General features: G+C 40.9%; 1 protein-coding gene across 4 annotated transcripts in view; it reads right to left on the reverse strand.

The window, feature by feature from the left end:
* Positions 1-22,581, reverse strand: part of NDUFAF6 (NADH:ubiquinone oxidoreductase complex assembly factor 6) — an 87,628-nt gene that overhangs the window by 14,895 nt on the left and 50,152 nt on the right. For all 4 annotated transcript variants that reach the window (XR_016310612.1, XM_089666720.1, XM_089666714.1 and 1 more), the window contains one exon: positions 5,967-6,068. Coding sequence is in view for 3 of the 4 variants with exons in the window: in XM_089666720.1 (XP_089522846.1) it covers positions 5,967-6,068 (102 nt within the window). In the remaining variant the exon portion in view is untranslated. The remainder of the gene's footprint in view (positions 1-5,966; positions 6,069-22,581) is intronic.

Here is a 22,581-nt window from a genome sequence, read left to right on the forward strand (position 1 = left end):
CAACATCTCTTGTCTCTTTAAAATGGTGTACTGTTACATTTTAGACTTTGATGCATCACAGTGGTTCACCATAACACCTGTAAATAAGATTTTAATGGACTTTATAGATCCATGGCAGCACAACACGAGAGAGAAAGAGTGTCAGGGAATTCTTATGAGACGTATGGCACACAGGAATGTGCAAGTGCGCAGAATTCTCCATACAATGCTGATAAGGTGCGCACATGCGCGCAGGAATGTGTGTGCCCACAGTACTTGTACGTGCCAGAGGGCCTATTACAGGGCTATCAGAGTTCATGTGCTGAAGGGCAGTAGAGAGTGGCTGATCTGGTGTTCTGCTGGGAAGTCATAGCTGGCAGCTGGCATCAAGAGGTACTTACCGAATTAGGTGGAGGTCAAGGAGCCACATGAATGCAAGTGAGCTGTAAAAGAAACCACGACCATAGCTGGAACAGGAGCAGGGCCCCTAGTGGGCAATGAGTGTTGAAGGAATCATCAATACTAACACTGATAGGTCTACATACAGTGCCTTGAAAAAGTATTCATATAACCTTGAACTTTTCCACATTTTGACATATTACAACCAAAAATGTAAATGTATTTTATTGGTATTTTATGTCATAGGCCAAAACAAAGTGGCACATAATTGGCAAGTGGAAGGAAAATTATAAAGGGCTTAAAGTATTTTACACATGAATATGCTTTGATCTAAACCAATCCATTTTAGCTCTGGCTGTATGTTCAGGGTTGTCCTGCTGGAAGGTGAACCCTCCACCCCAGTCTCAAGTCTTTTGCTGACTCGAACAGGTTTTCTTCTAAGATTGCCCTGTATTTGGCGCCATCCATCTTCCCATCAACTCTGACCAGCTTCCCTGTCCCTGCTGAAGAAAAGCATCCCTACAACATGATGCTGCCACCACGTTTCAAGTTGGGGATGGTGTGTTCAGGGTGATGTGTAGTGTTAGTTTTCTGTCACTCAGAGCGTTTTGCTTTTAGGCCAAAAAGTTCAATTTTGGTCTCATCTGACTAGAGCACCTTCTTCCACATGTTTGCTGTGTCCCCACGTGGCTTCTCGCAAACTGCAAACAGGACTTCTTATGGCTTTCTTTCAACAATGGTTTTCCTCTTGCCACTCTTCCATAAACGCCAGATTTGTGGAGTGCTTAACTAATAGTTGTCTTGTAGACAGATTCTCCCACCTGAGCTGTGCATCTCTGTGGCTCCTCCAGAGGTACCATGGACCTCTTGGCTGCTTCTCTGATTAATGCTCTCCTTGCCAGGCCTATCTGTTTAGGTGGATGGCCATGTCTTGGTAGATTTGCAGTTGTGCCATATTCTTTCCATTTTCAGATGAGGGATTGAATAGTGCTCCCTGAGATGTTCAAAGCTTGGGATATTTTTTTTTTTTTTATAACCCAACCCTGCTTTCAACTTCTCCACAACTTTATCTCTGACCTGTCTGGTGTATTCCTTGACCTTCATTATGCTGTTTGTTCACTAATATTCATTCTTTAACAAACCTCCAAGGGCTTCACAAAACAGCTGTATTTATACTGAGATTCAATTACACACAAGTAATTATGTAACTTCTAAAGGCAATTGGTTCCACGAGATTTTAGTTAGGGGTATCAGAGTAAAAGGGGGCTGAATACAAATGCACGCCACAGTTTTAAGATATTTATTTGTAAAAAATTTTGAAAACCATTTATCATTTTTCTTCCACTTCACAATTATACGCCACTTTATGTTGGTCTATCATATAAAATCCCAATAAAATACGTTTACGTTTTTGGTTTTAACATGACAAAATGTGGAAAATTTCAAGCGGTATGAATACTTTTTCAAGACACTGTATATCTCCAAAGAGCTAAGAGTTCTGTGAGCACTGAGGTGTTGGAGGTGGCATGAATGGGCACCTTGTGATCGACATTGGAGCACTATTCTAGATGGTGCTGATTTTCACAATAACAAAAGAAATGTTTCATTATTAATGAATGAACTCATTTAAAAAAAGACTGCATATTGAAATATTTTACCACTTCTTTAAGTTATGGTTTATTACCACATGGAATATTAACATAAGATATTCTTACGGAAGACGTGGGATCTATGCTTAATGCTTTATTGCTAATATTTGGTATCTTTATGCAAATTTGTTTTCATTTGGATTCACAACATAGGTTTTTTATATACAGATTTAATAATTTTACTAAGGTATGATTCACTTGATTTCTGCTACTTGCTTGTACTGAACACCATTCACTCACTTACTTATCGTATTTACAGCAACACAGCATTATACAATCATATACTATTAACCACTAGCCTACAGGGCACATATACCCCTTTCCTGCCCAGGCCAATTTCCAGCTTTCAGCACTGTCACACTTTGAATGACAATTGCGCGGACATGCCACACTGTACCCATATGAAATTTTTATCATTTTTTTTGAGACAGATAGAGCTTTCTTTTGGTGGTATTTAATCACCTCTGGGATTTTTATTTTTTCTTAAACAAACCAAAAACCACTGAAAATTTTGAAAAAATTGTTATACAATTTTGTAAATAAGTGATTTTTTCCCTTCACTGATGTGCGCTAATGAGGCTGCACTGATGGGCACTGATAGGCTGCACTGATAGGTGGCACTGATGGGCATTGACAGGCATCACTGATGGGCAATGACAGGCATCACTGATGGGCACTGAAAGGCATCACTGATACATGACACTGATATATGGCACTGATAGACGGCACTGACTGGCACTGATAGGCGACACTGACTGGCACTGATAGGCGACACTGACTGGCAGCACTGATAGGTGGCACTGACTGGCACTAATGGGTGACATTGAAAGGCAGCTCAGATGGGCACTGATATGTGGCATTGATGCACACTGGTATGCACTGATATGTGGCACTGATGAGCACTGACAGATACTGATAGGTGACACTTCTGGGGCCACACTGATCATCAGGGCACACTGATCATCAGTGTCCTGATGATCAGTGCACGTCCCCTCCACGGAAAGCCGATTACCGGCTCTCCTCTCTTCTCGAGCTGTTTACATGTGATCAGCTGTGATTGGATGCAGCTGATCACATGACTGAGCCAACATCTTCGGCTCTTTCCGTGATTCGTGCTCCCTGAGCCGCGCATGCGCGGTGAGAATGGAAGGACGTCATATGACGTCCTATCAGAACCACCTTGCGCCAGTCATTGTACTATATGGCAGGCGGAAGGTGGTTAAAGGATGCTACTTTTCTCAGGTGCTGACTGGTCTTTTAGCTGCTCCCCATGTCCTGCTTATATCCTGTGCATTTCCTTGCTGCTGACCCGGCTTGCTTCTGATCTGACCTTGGATCCTGCTTCTCTTGACCACGTCTTTGCATATGATTGTGATTGCATATGATTGTGATCCTCACTGCTCGCCTGCTGCTGGCCTTGGCTACTCCTGTAACCATGCTTCTGTGTTCCTGATTCTAGCCTCACTTCCCGTTTGAGTGCCTGCTTGACTCATCTATACCAGGTCTGTTCACTGCAGTGTGTTCCTGTCTCCAGTTTGCTGGGTGCTCCAACAAGCCACACGCCCTGGACCTGCAGCACATGCGGAGTGCCCCTTTAACCTCGGCTGGATCACTGCGCATGCCTACTGTTCCTGACCCGATGTTTTGCCAGCCTGCCTGGGTCCACATCTCATGCAAATTCTCCTATCAACTCCTGTCAGCGCTCTCATGTTCCTCCTGTCCCTTGGCACCCTCTGTTCCACCTTCAGTGGGGCCTGGGCTTGAGATACAAGAGAAGCCAACCTCGTCACTTCAGACTCTTATCAGGAAAGGGAGAGAGAGAAAAAGATCCATACATCTAAAACAGCATAGAGATTACACATTTTAGACTCCTCCCCATAAACCTCTGCACATAATATAGGAAAAAGTATACAGAAAGACATGGCAGGAAAGCTGTGAGCTGTCATGGAGACATATGGAAACTAGGGATGCACCGAAATTTCGGCCACCGAAATATATCGGCCAAAAATAGCCCTATCGTTATTCTGCCGATGGAAAAAATGTAGCCGATACAGGAGACTGTGTGTACTGCAGATGTGAGGGCGGGGCAGCGAAGAAATGCAGGAGAGGAGCAGTGCATACAGTGACTGGCTGTCACTATAGGTCAGTTCCGGTTTTTAAATGTAATTGCCAGCTTTTTTTTTTTTTCTTTACAATAGCTCACAGAATTAGCGGTCACTTTCCCCCCAGCTAAAAGAAGCAAGGTTTCCTTTTAGTTTATTTCCCAGAGTTAAAAGAAACAGAACGTTTCCTTTAACTCTGGGGAAAGTGACAGCTAATTCTGTGAGCTATAGTGAAGAAAGAAAAAAAGCCAGTAATTGCATTTAAAAATTGGCACCAACATATAGTGACAGCCAGTGAGGGAGCCTCATTGTATACACTGCTCCTCTCCTGCCCCCTCGTTGCACACAATGCCCCCCACCCCCTCCCTCCTACAAAGAGGACCTGTCACTCATGCTATCAAAAAAAAATTGGAGCCTCCCCACCCTCACATACACAGACCTTTCAGTTTCGGTTCTCTACCACATGCATTCTGAATTTTCGGTATCGGTTTTGGCACTAGAATTTTCATTTCGGTGCACCACTACTGAAAACAGTGTTACTGGAGCGTGCAGCTTGAGCATTCCCCCTTTGCTCCATGAAAGCACAAAACAATAGCTACAACCAGGGCGCTTTTGGAGGAACGAAGTTCAGGGACCTCTAGAACTGAATGTTTTTAATGGCAAGGGGTGCTTGGGGATCCATTGATGTTAACTGCTTGTTATCTATTGTTGCTGGTGGGATAATGGTGAGGGAGGGGTCTATGGTTGCTGACGGGTCTATTATTGCTGGCTGCTTGAAGATCTATTGTTGCTGGATGGGTATTTTTCCAGGGGATCTATTGCTCCTGGGTAGGGATCTCTTGTTGCTGGGGGGAGTAATGTTGCTGGCTGTAGGGGATCTATTTAACTGCTTTTCTTATGATCATTAATAAATTCCATGCAAATGACTCCACAAAATATTTGGCTCCGTTTTCTCTAAAAGGGGCAGTACTGGGAGGTGCGTAAGGGCTTGAACCAAGGGGTGATGCTCGGAGGTGGATAGGGGCAGAGACAAGGCATTACTCAGAATGGGGGTGGTATTTGAACCTAATCTCTGAGAAAAAAAAGAAAGCCCTGGCTATAACAGAAATGGGGGGTGGGAAGCTATTGACAACACTACCCAATCAAATCCCACATTTGTCCTGTCATTTGTTGCAAATCTAAATAAACCAAACTATCTCTAATTAAACCATACTACCTTCATAATTTACAACTTGTCTAAAGGTAATAAGGTGATGGGACTTGCCCACTTTCACATGTCAGTGTAACAATAAAATCAATGTTGTTCACCTTATCTGTCAGTGGTCATAATGTTATGGCTCACTGGTGTGTATAAATAAATGGAGGAAGGGATATTTGCTCAGTACTTATGTAAATTGTGCTTCCTGCTTTGTAGAAAGGATAAACAGCATTCCATGGCAGTCAGACTGATAGCCAGCTGATTGAGCTGTTTCCAGTTGCAGTTAGTCACATACAGTTTACATCTATCATGGATTCTGCTTCCCACTCATTCTACAATACTGATAATACAGAAGAAGCAAAGAAACTCAGGAGATTACAAGGCAAATGGCAGTAGGACTGTGAACTCCAGCAAGGAGACTTTTATCTAAAAAATGAATTGAGAAATTCAGCAAACTAGCCTTTGTCTATAAAAATAAACATTTTCATGCCCAGGAACAGATGAATTTCTGACTTGGATCTACACATAACCTTTTTTATGTGACGAGACCAGGGAATGATCTACAAAGTAGCATAAAAATGAACAATAGAGAGTCCTGATAGCAAATTAACCTTTTTCATGAAATAACTATATACTTACATGCTCTAGATGTACGTAAGCCTGACTGGCAATATCGAATATAACATCTTTGACATTTCTCTCCTGGCTCCCTCTAATGAAATCCTCCTGTGAAGCCCCATGCTGCAGAAAGGGAAAAAAGAGACATATAAATAAAAATAAACATGTTCATCCAGCAGAGATTAAGGAATACATAGCACAGTCAAGTTTTCTCATATTGGACTGAAATACAGAAGATGAAAAAGGTTTCTGCCCGATTCTACACCTGTACGCACAGCAGCCACATGCGGGTTCACACAGTTCATGTGCAAACGACTGCACCACCAATTACTGTATAATATAACACACGTTGACCAGGTAATTTCTGCAATAAAGTACATTACAGAACACGTAGAAGTACTGAGAAATGTGATCAAATGTTAAAGACTTGGCACAATTCCCTTCTCAGCAAAAACCACCACAAAATTGTAGTCTCACTGCAAATAAAGCATTACAGGGCAACTCTAATTTTGTGTGAAAAAATAGCAAATAAAATATAGCATATACAATCGCTACACAAGCCATATTATAATTGAATGGTATTAAAAAATGTGGTACACCGACATGAAAATTCAGGATGTACTTGGTTGAAAACTAAAAATGAAATGGACAGTTTTTTAAAAAAATTTATTTTTTATATACAATTGTATTCGACTTTTTAATTAATTGTCATGAATTTAATTGAATATGAATTTAAAAAATACAATACAGTAAAGGAAAATAACTTTTATTGAAAGTAACACAAAAATTGGACAGAAAATAAAATGAAATATATATAAAAATTTAAAAAAAAAACCTTAAATGGAGGCATTTTTGCATTGAAATCAATAGGGGCATTTCTGTATTGAAGTCAATGTGACATGGTTTTGCACTGAAGTCAATGTGATGCGATTTTGCATTTCGGTCAATGGGACGCGATTTTGCATTGAAGTCAAAATGCTGAAGAAACGTCCAAAAATTTGGGGCGACCGATCTATACGTTCTATACACTAAAAATCAGCTTTCCTTTTCAATTTGTAGCGCTGTAATGTTCTGTACAATTCAGTGCAGTAGAGCGACCTGTAGGCTTTACATACACAGATGGTGTACAGAATGCCCCCAGAAAATGTCCTGCTTGTTTGATTGATTCACTGACTTTCCCAGAAGTCTGCACCAAGATACGTCAGATTTTAGACTTCCCGTATGACAAAAAATTATTTTTTTTTTTGTAGTAGAGGTACTTCCAAAAGGGTTAATCACTTAAAAAGAGATGCAGATCCTGCATTTTCCCCATTAGAACACTGCAAATACTTCAGCTAAATAATAAAATTGCTACTCCCTTTCAGATTTAATATGCAAACAACAAATAGCTTTTTCTTCAGAGCAGAAACAGGTAGGACTCTGCAACACAGTTTGTTAAAATGCCTTCAATGTATATTGATCACCCAGAGAGGATTGTTTTTTTCTCAACAAAAATTTAGGTTCTCTTTACACTTCCCTCGAAAAATACATAGCAAATAATGCTTACAATTTTTGTTTAAAGACCAATTCAACACAAGTTCTGTTGGGTTGATGGAGAGACTTCTGAAGACCACGAACAGTGAGATACACTTTATGGCCAAGGGTATGTGGACACTCATTCAAATTATTCAGTTGAGGTTCAAAAAAGCAGCTCTATTAAGACATGTTTCATTGATAATGAGGTAGAAGAACTTAAAACTTCTGCAAAGGGCCCTGACCATAACTATTAAACAGCTTTGGGAGTAACTGGGTTGCTAAGTGTGAGCCAGGTCTTCTTAATATCATTCCTGACCTGGGGGATACTGGGTTTTTCTCAATAGTAATGCATGTAGTTTCAAAACCAAGAAGCTCAAATAGGTGATGGTCAGGAGTCCAGAAACATTTACTGTAGCTATATCATTTATCACTACCAGAATTAGCACTTCTATTGAACTGCCACAACATATTGCAAATACAGGAGGAGGTGTCTAACTTGTGCAGTTGAACATCTATAAAGCAGGATAAACAAATGATAGATGGACACCTTCAGAAGGCAATGGAGACAAACGATTGCAAGGAAATTCTGTCAACGAACGTCACTGTTCAACCCAACAAAAGTGCCCCCATAGCCGACATACAGTACTAGAACTCAAGATTTTATTTGCATATTGTTATGAATAAGTGGAAGTCGTCACATAAATCAAAGTGCTGATACCAAAAAACAGTACTTCCCTTTGACTCATTTAGCGGTGCCTCCTTAAAGTAAGGCAGGACATGAAAGACCCTGCTGCCTCACATTCAGCTGGTCAGACTGCTATCACCATTTTATATTCCCATCTGCATCTGTTCATAACAATTCGCAAATATAATTTTCCAGAATGAGACATTCTACGAGGAGGATACGATCAGTACAAAGATTGTCAATCAGCAGCAAAACCGACTTGATTGGTTTCTCTCCTTAAAAAGAGGAGCAGAACGGCTTAGCTTCATCCCCGCTCTCTCCTCACAAGCTGTGACTGAAAACTGAAGCCAATGGCTCCTGATGCTGCCTCCAGGTCTACTGAGGAGGAAGGTGAGAGCCACTGCTCCTGGACATAGCGCTGGATTAAGAGTGAACTCAGGTGAGCAACTGGCCAGTATGCATTAGGGTAAAAACCCTTCTACCTTTAGAACCAGTTGAAGTATGATGGTGGTAACATCATGCTGTGAAATGGGAAGTTTCTCTAAAGGAGGCCCTGTAGGGTTTTTGAAGGCAGACCGAATACAGCAAAACACCCAAATATCCTAGAGGAATATCTGATGCGGTCTGCGGGAAACCTGAGCCTAGGGAGAAGATTTGCCTTCCAGCAAGAAACTGACAGCAAGAAAGAATCCAAAACAAATGAAGATCTCAAAAATAGTGTTTATGTCCCGGAATGGCGAAGTAATACAGCATTTATGGCTGGAGTTGGAAAAGGCTAATTGTTCAAATTCCCCAAAAGCGCTCTGCGGCTAATTACCACAGTACACAAGGGTCTGGAAAGTGTCACAAGCAGAGCCCAACCAGTGCTCTAAGGTCACATTCCAGGCAGGTCCCACATATGCCAATTTGGCAGGGTCCAGGGGTATGACCTCCTAAGCTGTTGCTGAGGATATGTCAATGCAGATAGCTGGGTAAAAAGACCAGCTCAAGCAGTATGTAGGGAAGGCAAAAAAATCTTGACAAATGGATAAAAAGGCCAGTAAAACATTTAAGTTTTTCTGAGTAGAGAAACTATAGCCATCCTCCTAGGACACTAGCAAAGAACCAAGGCATGCTGAGAGTGCTTATATACTGTAGGCTGATCACTCTTTTGTTTTTTTGTTGCCAGTGTTCAAATCCTTCTGTAGGTGACAGTATAAACAACTGAATCATGTACTTCGTAATGAACAAGAAATACATTTTAAAGTGGTTGTAAAGGCTGAAGGTTTTTTACCTTCATACATTCTATGCATGAAGGTAAACTCTCTGTGTGCAGCTCACCAGCCCCTTTAATACTTATATGAGGCTAATCTTGATCCAGCAATGTGCAGAAAAGCAGAGGCTCTCTCCCTCCTCATTGACTCAGAGACAGCAGCAGGAGTCATTGGCTCCCACTACTGTCAAGCACAAGTAAGAAGGAAGCAGGAGTGGGACTAAGCCTTGTTGTGTGTGTCAATGGACAAGTGGCTTGGCTACGGAGGTAATCGGTAGGAGGGACCCAAGAAGAGGAGGTTTAGGGCTGCTCTGCACGATGCAAGTTGCCAGACCCCGCATGTGTAAACTTACACATTCGTCAGGTTCACACCAGAACACGTTGCAGAAAAGGCACATTCCGCACGTTTCCCACCCCACATTCAAAATGCACTGCCTTTGCCATCTGATACAGGTGCCAATACATTGTTAACGGCACCCCAAATGCAGATCAAGAGATCGGCATGCATTCAAATGTAGAGCATGGACTACTTTTTGTGCTTTCCAATTTGCAGCCTATTCATATGAATGGAACACATTCCTGTGCATTTCTGGTGCGAATCGTCCAGTCCCTAGGTGGTCCAGAGAATGGATTGGAGTGTTGTCAGAGATAGTGGCCTACACCTGGATGAGGCAGCCAACTGAAGAGGATGAAGACAGCAGTGAAAGACTCGCTGTAGCACCACAGAATCATAACAGGACACGAGTAAGAGCTTTGAAGAGCACTATCATTTTACAGGTAAGTGGAAAAAGATGGAGGGAGATTAGTACTGATTTATTGTGAATCTGTCATGGGAGGTACGGGGGCTGCTTTTGCAGGTCTCCTGTGCATGCTAGATGCCTGGCTGTGTCAGACTTTCTTACTTTTCTACTCACAAGTGTAGAACAAGCATGCTGTAAATTTGTGTTAGAATTCCTTATTTCTATACTTGTTCTAGCTCAGGAATTCAGACAGCACTAAATGGAAAGCATTTCAGCAAGTCAGAATTTTCATAATGAGCGGTCAGCAATGGCAATCTTATAACAACTTAAAAATTCTGCGCTATAGTGTGTGTATTACTCCCTAACATAAAAGTATCAATAGAATGTGAACAGCCACCTCAATATTGCAGGCAACAATACATCAAACAAAAAAATATGAAAGTGCGGCACTACATATAACCAGGGTAATTGATAAAACAGCATGTCACCATAAAGATGGATAAGTTTCAAACCAAAAAGACGGCCGCTACGTTCCAGTACATGCTGAGGTCACGTGCTCTAACTCCTTCCTACGCATTTCGTCATCTGTGACGTCATCATGGGCGGCCATCTTATTGGTATGAAATTTATTATCCATCTTTATGGCGACCTGCTGTTTTATCAATTACCTTGATGTATGTTTTATATTATGCTTTGGGGAAATCTTTTTTAATTTACCACAGTATGAGGATTTCTTTGTCTTTTGAATGGGTTTGTCCTCTATGAGGATAAATCTTTTCTGCAGGTTTATTTTCTCTGTTCAGTTTTTGGAGTAAAAGTTTGGAGCTCTACAATTGTCTGGATTATAGCTAGTTTGTGGAATTATCCAACGGGTGTTAATCCATCTACCATTGGGGGGCCAGTTTGATCTTTTGGATGTCATAAAGTGTCCAGGTCCATGGCATGCGTCTGGAATTTGCATTGCGCACTTTGACCCATCCTTAACTGGGGATCAATTTAATCTGGTAAGTGGCAGAATTTTTTGGGTGTTGGTGATGATGGATTTTCCACATCTTCTTTACCAGATTTGAATCATTCATGACAACATTGATGTCCCAGTAAAAAGGGGGCTTATTTTACGTTATATCTCCATCGCATGTGAATTGGACTTTCCATTTATTCCATGTATTTCCATTAACTTTTTGGTTATATGTAGGGCCACACTTTTATGTTTTAATTGCAATCTTATGTTCGGTTAAGTTTATACAGGCTTTGAAACTAAAATGCCCAATGTTTCAGGCTGCTTCTGGAGAGAAGAAAGCAATTTCATTAGAAAGCAAATTTTTAAGCTCTCCAAATGACCAACACGATTGTTCTTTCTGCCTGCCTCTTATAGCTGAAAAATATATGTCCTGTCAAAAACGAAAAAAGCTTTTCACCCCCTATTTGGCATGCAACATGGCCCTGCCCTCTGCTCACAGTATTTGACTGACAGCTGCAAAAGCCAATGGCTTGTGCCTCTCTGTCCTGTTGGGAAAGAGAGAGAGAGACCAGCAGTACTGCAGACAGGCACAACGCTGGATTGAGATAGGACTCAGGTAAGTATAAAGGTGGAAGAGAGAGTGATACTAGCACTAGAAAATATTTTACCTTAACTCAGGGAATCCATCAAGGTAAAAAAATGTTTAGCCTTTACAACCACTTTAAAGCTAGCATCCACTGCAGTGGGGGACCAGAGGAACACACTAGGGATGTGGACAGATGCAGTCTTTTCTTTGCAAATAAATATCCTGTCATCATCTCTGATTATTGGATTGTTTTGCCTCAAAACAAAGTGTTTTTAACACTACTACAATCGCTCACTAATACACAGATTAAGCTTAATAAATATTAAAGCAAAACATGATATATTGAATAAGTTCTGTTAGGATAACATCATAAGAATTGTCAGAATTGCAAATCATATTTAGATCATATTAAAGCAAGAATAAAGCATCAATACACTGGATATTGTAGCATCACCCGTTGCCCAATAATTGGGGGACTCCGGGAAATGACCGCAAGGCACGTCTGCCGCGTCTTCAATGAGTCCTGAATTCCCCTAGAATCCCCCGTCATTTATATACATAATTTGCAATGTCCTTGTCTACATGCACAGTAGACTGTTTGTGTAACTATTGTGACTATTAACCTTGACTTGTTCGACTATATATCTTGTAACTATAAATCCTTGACTGATTGTGACTGCAGATCTGGTAACTATGAATCATAGATCTAGCCTTGATAGATTTTAACAATGTCCTTGTCTTATTCTAAACTCTAGTTACTCCTCCACTGATGTATCCTACTAAAATTATGGCAATTGAGTGTCAATCGTCCTTCACACATACATTCTATACACCCTTGTCACATATGTATCACAGGGGTGTTGGTGATATCATATTATTTGGAAAGTAATTAAAGACCCTAGCTGTAGTACTTCTAACACATGCTTGCAGCGAACATGAACTTGACTTGAATTAAAGGGATTTTAAAGGTTTATTTAAAAATAACAAACATGTCTATACTTACCTGCTGTGTGCATTGGTTTTGCACAGAGCAGCCCAGATCCCCTCTTCTTGGGTCCCCCTCCTGCACTCCTGGCCCCTCCCTCCTGTCAGGTGCCCCCACAGCAAGCAGCTTGCTCTGTGTGTCTATTCACACTGAGCCACACCCCCTCTCTCTTCTCATTGGCTCACTGGCTATGATTAATAGCAGTGGGAGCCAATGGCTTCTGCTTCTGACTCAGCAAATGAGAACAGGGAGTCCCGGGATAGCCGAGACTCCAGTACACATTGCTGGATTGAGAGGGGGTTTAGGAGAGTATTGAGGGGGCGATTCTGCACAGAGAAGATTTTTTACCGTCATGCATAGAATGCATGAAGGTAAAGAACCTTGAGCCTTTACAACCACTTTAAGAAGTTTGGCAAGATTTGCAAGTTGTCACCTCTGCTAAATGTTGCAGGCAAGATTAAATTGAATGAGGAGAAGCAAATGTTCTGTGTGCAGCAGCCCATTCACCACTAATGTAATAAAACAGGCATTTGTGTTGCAAAGGTTTTGCAGAAAAATGTATTAATTCATATCAAATTCCTATTCTTTACGCCTATGTGAGCAAGGCCTTTGTCATTTTGTATGGTCAGTGTAAAGAAAATCTGCCATAAAAGACTATATGACCGTAAAACCTCTTTAGATCAACTAGCAACCACTAAAAAGGAGATTATACAGCTAGATTGGTATCTAATTGTATACTCTCCTTTTGGTGTGTATGGCCAGTTTACAGACATTACTTCCTTAACCACTACAATTGTTTACGCTTAATTAAAATTATAAGGGGATTCCCCTCCCCCCAAAAAAAGCAATGGAAAGAACAAACCTAACATGGTTACCTTGCTTTTAGGCTCCATGCACACTAGTTTAAAAAACACTACAAGCAGCAGATTTTGAGCATTTCAGGTACTTATATAGCGCCATCAATGTACGCAGCGCTTAACATATACAGTTGTGTTCAAAATAAAAGCAGTGTGTTGAAAAAAGTGAATAAAGCTCAAAATCCTTCTAATAGCTTTTATTTCCACACACACAAATGCATTGGGAACACTACACATTCTATTCCAAATCAAAACATGAAGAAAAATAGATCAAATTTGTGTTGTTCCTCTAAAAAAATTGAAGAAAAGTGAATATTAGACTGTACAAAAAAATAGCAATGTTTGTATTCTTCTTTACAAACTCAAACATTCACTATATAAACTGAAAAATGTTTGAAGGTTTTGATTTTCTTTGAATCACTTAATGAATATTTAGTTGTATAAGCACTGTTTCTGAGAACTGCTGTACATCTGTGTTGCATGGAGTCAACCAACTTCTGGCATCTGTGAACAGGTATTTCAGCCCAGGATGATTGGACTACATTCCACAGTTCTTCTCTATTTCTTGGTTTTGCCTCAGAAACTGCATTTTTGATGTCACCCCACACGTTTTCTATTTGATTAAGATCCGGGGATTGGGCTGGCCACTTCATAACGTCAATCTTGTTGGTCTGGAACCAAGATGTTGCACGTTTACTGGTGTGTTTGGGGTCGTTGTCTTGTTTGAACACCCTTTTCAAGGGCATTTCCTCTTCAGCATAAGGCAGCATGACCTCCTTCAAGTATTCTGATGTATTCAAACTGATCCATGATCCCTGGTATGCGATAAATAGGCCCAACACCGTAGTATGAGAATCATCTCCATATCATGATGCTTGCGCAACCATGCTTCACTGTCTTCACAGTGTACTGTGGCTTGAATTCAGTGTTTGGGGGTCGTCTGACAAAGAACAATCTTACTTTCATCAGTCCACAAAATGTTGCGCCATTTCTCTTTAGGCCAGTCAATGTGCTCTTTGGCAAATTGTAACCTCTTCAGCACATGTCTTTTTTTCAACAGTGGGACTTTGCGGGGGCTTCTTGCAGATAGCTTGGCTTCACATAGGCGTCTTCTAATTGTAACAGTACTCACAGGTAACTTTAGACCTCCTTTGATCTTCCTGGAGCTGATTGTTGGCTGAGTCCTTGCCATTTTGGCTATTCTTCTATCCATTCGAATGGTAGTTTTTTGCTTTCTTCCACGTCTTTCAGGTTTTGGTTGCCATTTTAAAGCATTTGCAATCATTTTAGCTGAGCAGCCTATCATTCTCTGCACTTCTTTATATTTTTTCCCCTCTCCAATCAACTTTTTAATCAAGGTACGCTGTTCTTCTAATCAATGTCTGGAATGACCCATTTTCCTCAGAATTTCAAAGAGAAATGCACTGTAACCAGCATGCACAACATTTGCTGCCTTCCTTCCTTAACCACTTCCTGTCCAGACACTTTCACCCCCTTCCTGTCCAGGCTAATTTTCAGCTTTCAGCATTATCACATTTTGAATGACAATTGCGCGGTCATGCAACACTGTACCCATATGAATTTTTTAGCATTTTTTTGAGACAGATAAAGCTTTATTTTAGTGGTATTTATTCACCCCTGGGATTTTTATATTTTTTGCTATTTAAATGAAAAAGTCCAAAAAGTTTTAAAAAAAGTGTTTTTCTTATAAAATTTTGCAAATAAATAATAATATTTCATCATAAATCTTGGCCAAAATTTATTCCGTTATCTTTTTAGTAAAAAAAAAAAAAATAACACAAATTAGTTTATAACCAAAAATTATAATTTTTTAAAAAATGTTTTTACTTTTTTCTATATTATTTATGTTTTTTTTTATACATACTGTCACCCTAGCACTACTTGTGGGGTGTGATGAAGATTTTTTTTTTTTTTTTTTTTTTTTTACACCGATTGCTTTTATACCCATAAAGGCTGTAAAAGCAATCATTTCTCCTTCTCTCTGGCTGCATTTTTACAGCCATTGAGAACTACTGAGTGAGCTATGATTGGTCACAGCCTGTCACATGGTACAAGGCTGCTGTGAATAGCCTTGTACCATGTGACTTCTGTGATCATTCACAGATTTCACCCGTAGTAAGCAATGATGTCACAAGTGACATCTTGCTTAATACTCTGCATATGATCACCGATTGGCCAATCAGTGATCACATGATCGGGACCTCACACAGAGGTCCCGTCTGACGATCAGTGTTCCACTGTGTCCAGAGGACACAGCGGGCACCGAATCGCGGTGCTGCGCGCTCTGAGGGAGCGCGCACAACTAGAAAATGAGGGTGCCGTTTATGAACGGCAACCCGCCCCTAGAGTGACACCGTCCTGCCATTTAAAAACAGTAGGCGGACGGCAAGTGGTTAAATAAGGGCAATAATTGCCACCTGTTTTTCAAAGAATGAATGACCTCACTAATAGAACTCCACACTGCTATTATTTTGAACATGCCCCTTTCAATTAGTGATTCAATTACACAGAATCAGCAGCATGCATGTCATGACTGTTGGGTCTGTTGGATTTCTATTACTCTACTACACCTGCTAGTAAATTATTTGCCATGTAGAAATATCATTTCTACCAAAAACAGTGATTGATCGGGTTAGTGATGTCTGACTGCTATTATTTTGAACACAACTGTATATATAAAATGGCCTAATTCTAAGCAGATATTAAAAACAAAAATCAAATGGCATGAACCATACATGTATACATGCTCAAAAATAGCACTCATCAGTTTAATTTGAGAAAATCCAAAGATTCTGGAAACAGTTGTTCCCCAATATTTGTCCCAACTGACATAACTGAATCAATTTAAATAAACATAGCAGAAGAACTAAATGTTCCATGCAAACAGCAGCAAAAATTAATCCCCAGATTTACCATGTCATTACTGACATCTGGGTACTGATGAAATTTTATCCAGCAATGTAAAGCTCTCAGACAGGAACAAGCAAAGCATACAATGCTCTCTTTCTAATCAAAAGTAAAAATAAATCAGAGCACAACGTCATTGGTTTCCCTTGCTTTTGTCCATTAATATTAATTCAATCTCATAAATGAAGCCAGGCGATGAGAGCTGTAGGTTGATAGTGCATGGCATCATAATAAAGAAAACAACTGTTGCTTGCAGATATACTGTCCAACAAGGTAAAATCACTAGCTACCCCAAAAATAGGGATCTATGAACTGGAGTGATCATTATCTCATGTCTGTGGGTACCCTAATCAGGGGTGGACAAATAAAATGGAATTTAGCAGCCAGTCTATCCAATCAAAGAGCCAGCTGGCAGCCCTGCTTTTGTCCACTAGCTTCAGTACTTTTCAACCACAGACCGAAAACTAGTATGTAGATCAGGAGTTCTAATTTCAGTTGCAGAATGAAGGGTTGTAGTTTGTGACTCAAAAAGTAATGAAACTAGAGAAAGCCAGGCAACTAGAATTTTCAGAGTGGATCTCCAATATTGGCTACCTCTGTATTTCTTTCATGGCATGTTTTTTAAATTTCTCTGACTCCTGCTCTGTGCCTAGAATGAATAATCCATTCATTGGAGGCATGCTGGAGGAAGGGAGTAGTAGCCATGGCCAGGGCTCAATCAAAAAGACTGGGGATGCAAGGTGACTAAAGCTGGCCATAGATGGTTTGAATCTTGGCCGGTTCAGCAGGCATTGGCTGAAATTTGAACCATCTATGGGCAGGCTGATTGTATCTAACTCGATGATTCAATTGACTTTTACATGCGATTATTAACAGCAGCTATAGCCACTGGCAATAATCACAATGTTCTCATAAAGGAAAAGAAAAAACGTGCTGCTATGTGTCTAAAGCCCCCTAAAAATAATAATAAAAAACTAATGAAAATTGTGATATCCAACCAAAAAATAGCTATATATACACAATGGTCTGCTGTGATATGTATGTGGAACTGCAGCTACCATCAAAACGGTGTACTCGTGCACTTAAAACATGTATAGAAAAAAAAATGGTGCACTGTTCCTTTAAAAATCAATAAATCAAATATGCACAGAGAAAGCAAATCTCAAAAAGAACATGACATTTGTGCCACTGGCAACAATTGCATGTAAACATCCGACATGCTGGTTGTACCCAAGTAGATTGATGGATCGACTTGGGTTCAAATCAACCTGCCCATAGATGGTTCGAACCTTCTATGACCCACTTATGTGGTTCATTCACAACTACAAGACGACAGCTGCACAGGATGTTGGTACTTGCAGTTCTCCCATTCATAGAACAGTGACTAAATGTCTCAGCCGAGTGGGTGGAGCCCCACCTGCGTTTAAAAAAAAAAAACTGACAGTGAGTTTGGGGATAAGATCCCGGACTCTCTGTCACTAGAGGCGGTGGGGTGGGTGGAACATGTAACATGTTCCCAAAGGTGAACTTATCGTTTAAGGGCTATCAGCTGGAGGCTCCACCAGAACAAACCTTTTCTAGATGAAAAACAGAAAGGGAGATAATTATTAGTTATGGCTTATATGTAACATTATTTGTCCTACTGATCCTCCTCAAAGTCATGCTGGGAAGCTTTTGAGATCATTACCATTACAACAACTCAAAGTTTATGGATTCCTGCAGCAGCTTCCTCCATTCTCCTATGTCCATGGTCACAAGTTCAAAGTTTCCATTTTCCCTGCCTTCCCCTTCATTGTATCCAATTGGGTAATAAGTCTTCTTCAATTTTGTCTTGCTTCTGGGATTCTTAATCAAAAATGACCTTTAGTCATTCATTTATGTGATAACCACTAATAACCTAGCATTTTTGCATCCTTACATGACAATTGGTCACCTACCACATGTGGCAACTGGTGTGTTTTACGCAGCTAAATATTTTCTTTCCTTGACAGAAAATTTTAGCAGGTCATAACTACTGGCAATCATTACACATGCAGCATTTATTCCTAAATATTTTTCTCTGAATCCATTTTGTGCCAAGCCTCAGCCTTCAGAAGCATAAATACAGTCAGGTCCATAAATATTGGGACATCGACACAATTCTAACATTTTTGGCTCTATACACCACCACAATGGATTTGAAATGAAACAAAAAAGACGTGCTTTAACTGCAGACTGTCCGCTTTAATTTGAGGGTATTAACATCCAAATCAGGTGAACGGTATAGGAATTACAACAGTTTGCATATGTGCCTCCCACTTGTTAAGGGACCAAAAGTCATGGGAGAATTGGCTTCTCAGCTGTTCCATGGCCAGGTGTGTGTTATTCCCTCATTATCCCAATTACAATGAGCAGATAAAAGGTCCAGAGTTCATTTCAAGTGTGCTATTTGCATTTGGAATCTGTTGCTGTCAACTCTCAAGATGAGATCCAAAGAGCTGTCACTATCAGTGAAGCAAGCCATCATTAGGCTGAAAAAACAAAACAAAACCATCAGAGAGATAGCAAAAACATTAGGTGTGGCCAAAACAACTGTTTGGAACATTCTTAAAAAGAAGGAACGCATCGGTGAGCTCAGCTCTTTCCCTGGTGAAGAAAACACCCGTCACAACAGTTGGCCAGATCAAGAACACTCTCCAGGAGGTAGGTGTATGTGTGTCAAAGTCAACAATCAAGAGAAGACTTCACCAGAGTGAATACAGAGGGTTCACCACAAGATGTAAACCATTGGTGAGCCTCAAAAACAGGAAGGCCAGATTAGAGTTTGCCAAAAGACATCTAAAAAAGCCTTCACAGTTCTGGAACAACATCCTATAGACAGACGAGACCGAGATCAACTTGTACCAGAGTGATGGGAAGAGAAGAGTATGGAGAAGGAAAGGAACTGCTCATGATCCGAAGCATACCACCTCATCAGTGAAGCATGGTGGTGGTAGTGTCGTGGCGTGGGCATGTATGGCTGCCAATGGAACTGGTTCTCTTGTATTTATTGATGATGTGACTGCTGACAAAAGCAGCAGGATGAAATCTGAAGTGTTTCGGACAATATTATCTGCTCATATTCAGCCAAATGCTTCAGAACACATTGGACGCCGCTTCACAGTGCAGATGGACAATGACCCAAAGCATACTGCAAAAGCAACCAAAGAGTTTTTTAAGGGAAAGAAGTGGAATGTTATGCAATGGCCAAGTCAATCACCTGACCTGAATCCGATTGAGCATGCATTTCACTTGCTGAAGACAAAACTGAAGGGAAAATGCCCCAAGAACAAGCAGGAACTGAAGACAGTTGCAGTAGAGGCCTGGCAGAGCATCACCAGGGATGAAACCCAGCGTCTGGTGATGTCTATGCATTCCAGACTTCAGGCTGTAATTGACTGCAAAGGATTTGCAACCAAGTATTAAAAAGTGAAAGTTTGAATTATGATTATTATTCTGTCCCATTACTTTTGGTCCCTTAACAAGTGGGAGGCACATATGCAAACTGTTGTAATTCCTACACTGTTCACCTGATTTGGATCTAAATACCCTCAAATTAAAGCTGACAGTCTGCAAAGCACATCTTGTTTGTTTTATTTCAAATCCATTGTGGTGGTGTATAGAGCCACAAATGTTAGAATTGTGTCGATGTCCCAATATTTATGGACCTGACTGTAGTATGCGTTTGCTTTCCCTCTCTCTTTTGGACACATATGTACTTTTGATATTGCAACAATATCAGCAGCATACCTGCAATAGTAGGTATTACTTATGGATTGCCTAATAACTTTCTCTACTTCCACATTGAAAGAATACATACCAATGCCGTGCCTTGCCTCAATCTACTGAGAAATCTCAGTGGCTTAAACTGGGTATATATTATGCCTTTCAGGGACCTTTGCAGATGAGACTATGATTAATCCTTTTCCCCCTAGTGCTCATTACTGGGACTGCTACATCACTTCCTGTTAGCAGGGTGGCTCCAGTTCTTCTGACAACAGAGGATCTAATGACTTGTAGTCCTATAGTCAATATATACTGTATTTCTGAGTTCTGTTTGAACTATTACTACCAGAGAGCTGGAGAACCAGAAAGATGCTGAGAAAGCAGATATATTCTACAGCAAGGGACTGTCTCTCTCTCTCGGTGTAGGATTCAGAGCTGAACACATGGGGTCTGTCATTCTTATTCGGAGAAAGATTGCTGGCTTACTGCTGTGGGACTCAGTTTAGAACAGCAGTGTTGACGATTACCACTCCGAGATCACATCAGCTTTTCTGCATTGGGACTGTCACTGTCCAGTCATCATGCAGACATCTCTGCTTGTCGCACTGACAGCCCATCAGGCAGCAACTCTACACATCCTTGCAAACAGCCAAGAGTCTGGGCATGAGCTCTTGTTCCTTGGAGACCGTACTATGCATAGGATTGGTGTCATCACTCTAGAGACACTGCATACAGACACCTTTACAGCTCAGTTACCAGGAGGCCTTTGCTTTGAGCAGTACCACAACTTATCCGTTTAACTTCATAGAATTACCAGTAATCACTAACGCTTATGGGCCCCACCATTGCTAGCAGATTACAGCGAATACCACCATATCAGGAACTTTAAACAACATCGCAGGACTCAACGAAATATGAAGGTAGGAGAGATGCTGCACACCACAAACACATTAAGTGAAAAGAAATATGAACGGCCTTAGCCTTGAGCTTCTCCTGAGCCCTGTCTGCATTTCACCCTGCCCATTTGGGCTTAATCATAGAGAATGTGCAGTGCTATAAGTGGTATAGTGAGCATATTGTAGGACTCAAGTCGCAATCTCTAGTTAAAGGGCCCTTTTGTCTTCTAAGGCCATTGTTATTCAGCTTAGGGTACCTATATTTATTTATACAAGGAGTATACATTTACATAATTCTGTGCATGCCCCATTGCAGAGCCGATGGCACGGAGGGAGCTGAGACTTTTCTTTCCCCTCTTGCAGCTGGTGTTGCAATTAAATAGTTGAAGCTTACTACTCATGACTGTATATCGTGTTAAACATTGCCAAATGATTATTCTTATTGTACCAGTGTTCTGTTTTTATGCGTTAACTGGGGTTGTATATCCTAAACCCATTCTTCCTGTAGCCTACTCTAATATAGAGGTGATACCAAAGAACTGTGTCTCTTGCATTATTATTCTATACTGTTGAAAGATATATGAATGCAGAGTGTCAGAGGTGTTGGGAGGCTTGCAAAGTCAGGGCAACCACTGGTGACAAGTATTATCAAGCGGCCCTGCCGAGGTAGCGCTACATTTGGGGGCTTGTCTGAGATGTCTCCCAGGGTTCGCCCTAGCAAGCAGAGTTATGAGCCAAATGGTGAAAAAAATGATGGACTCAGTCCCTGTGGTTGAGTGGGGCAGAGAGCAAGGCAGCCATCTGAAACTGTGAATGTTGGTTAATATAGCAAGAACTGAATGGACTGGGAGGGAAGTCTGTCAGCTGGAAAAGAATCTGGTGCTAGATTAGCGGGCCTACATCACCTTACATGATATAAGGATGGAATTTGCTATGTATTGTACTCGTGTATTACTAGAGTGGAAGGACGTCATACCTGCTTATTTCCAAAAGGACAGCATAAGTTTGGTAGAAGGGGCGGAGGACCAGGTGATCCCATTGCTGCCTACAGGTGAATCATTGGGGGATTACCCATGAGCAAGAGCGAAAAGTCCGGTGTCGGTGGATGCTGACTCACCACCAATTGCATTTCCTCCTGCCTGGTTCTACACAGACATGAGCAAGCCAGTTGAAAATGTAGTAAATAATAGTTCTGCTTCTGTCAGTCAAGGATATCTAAAGCTTTGCTTTTTCTCAGGATAGATTCCGACCCCCGCGGGAGAGGAAGAGCTTGAAACTGTGGAAGAATGGAATGTCCAGGAAGTAGTCAAGAGACAGAGGCCAAGTGAAAGTCTCATAAGGCCGATAGCTGAAGTAATTAGCAGTCTGTGGATGGGAAAGCAGGATTGTGTAGCAATAGACTATATTGATGCTTTATATTCTGTGTTCAGCCGAGTGGAAAAACCTCCAGACCTTTTGTATAAATTCGAATACACTCATCAAGTTAG

Source organism: Staurois parvus, unplaced genomic scaffold (genome assembly GCF_062004578.1).
Source record: "Staurois parvus isolate SC_StPar_1 unplaced genomic scaffold, SC_StPar_1.0 ptg000052l, whole genome shotgun sequence".
Lineage (NCBI taxonomy): Eukaryota > Metazoa > Chordata > Amphibia > Anura > Ranidae > Staurois > Staurois parvus.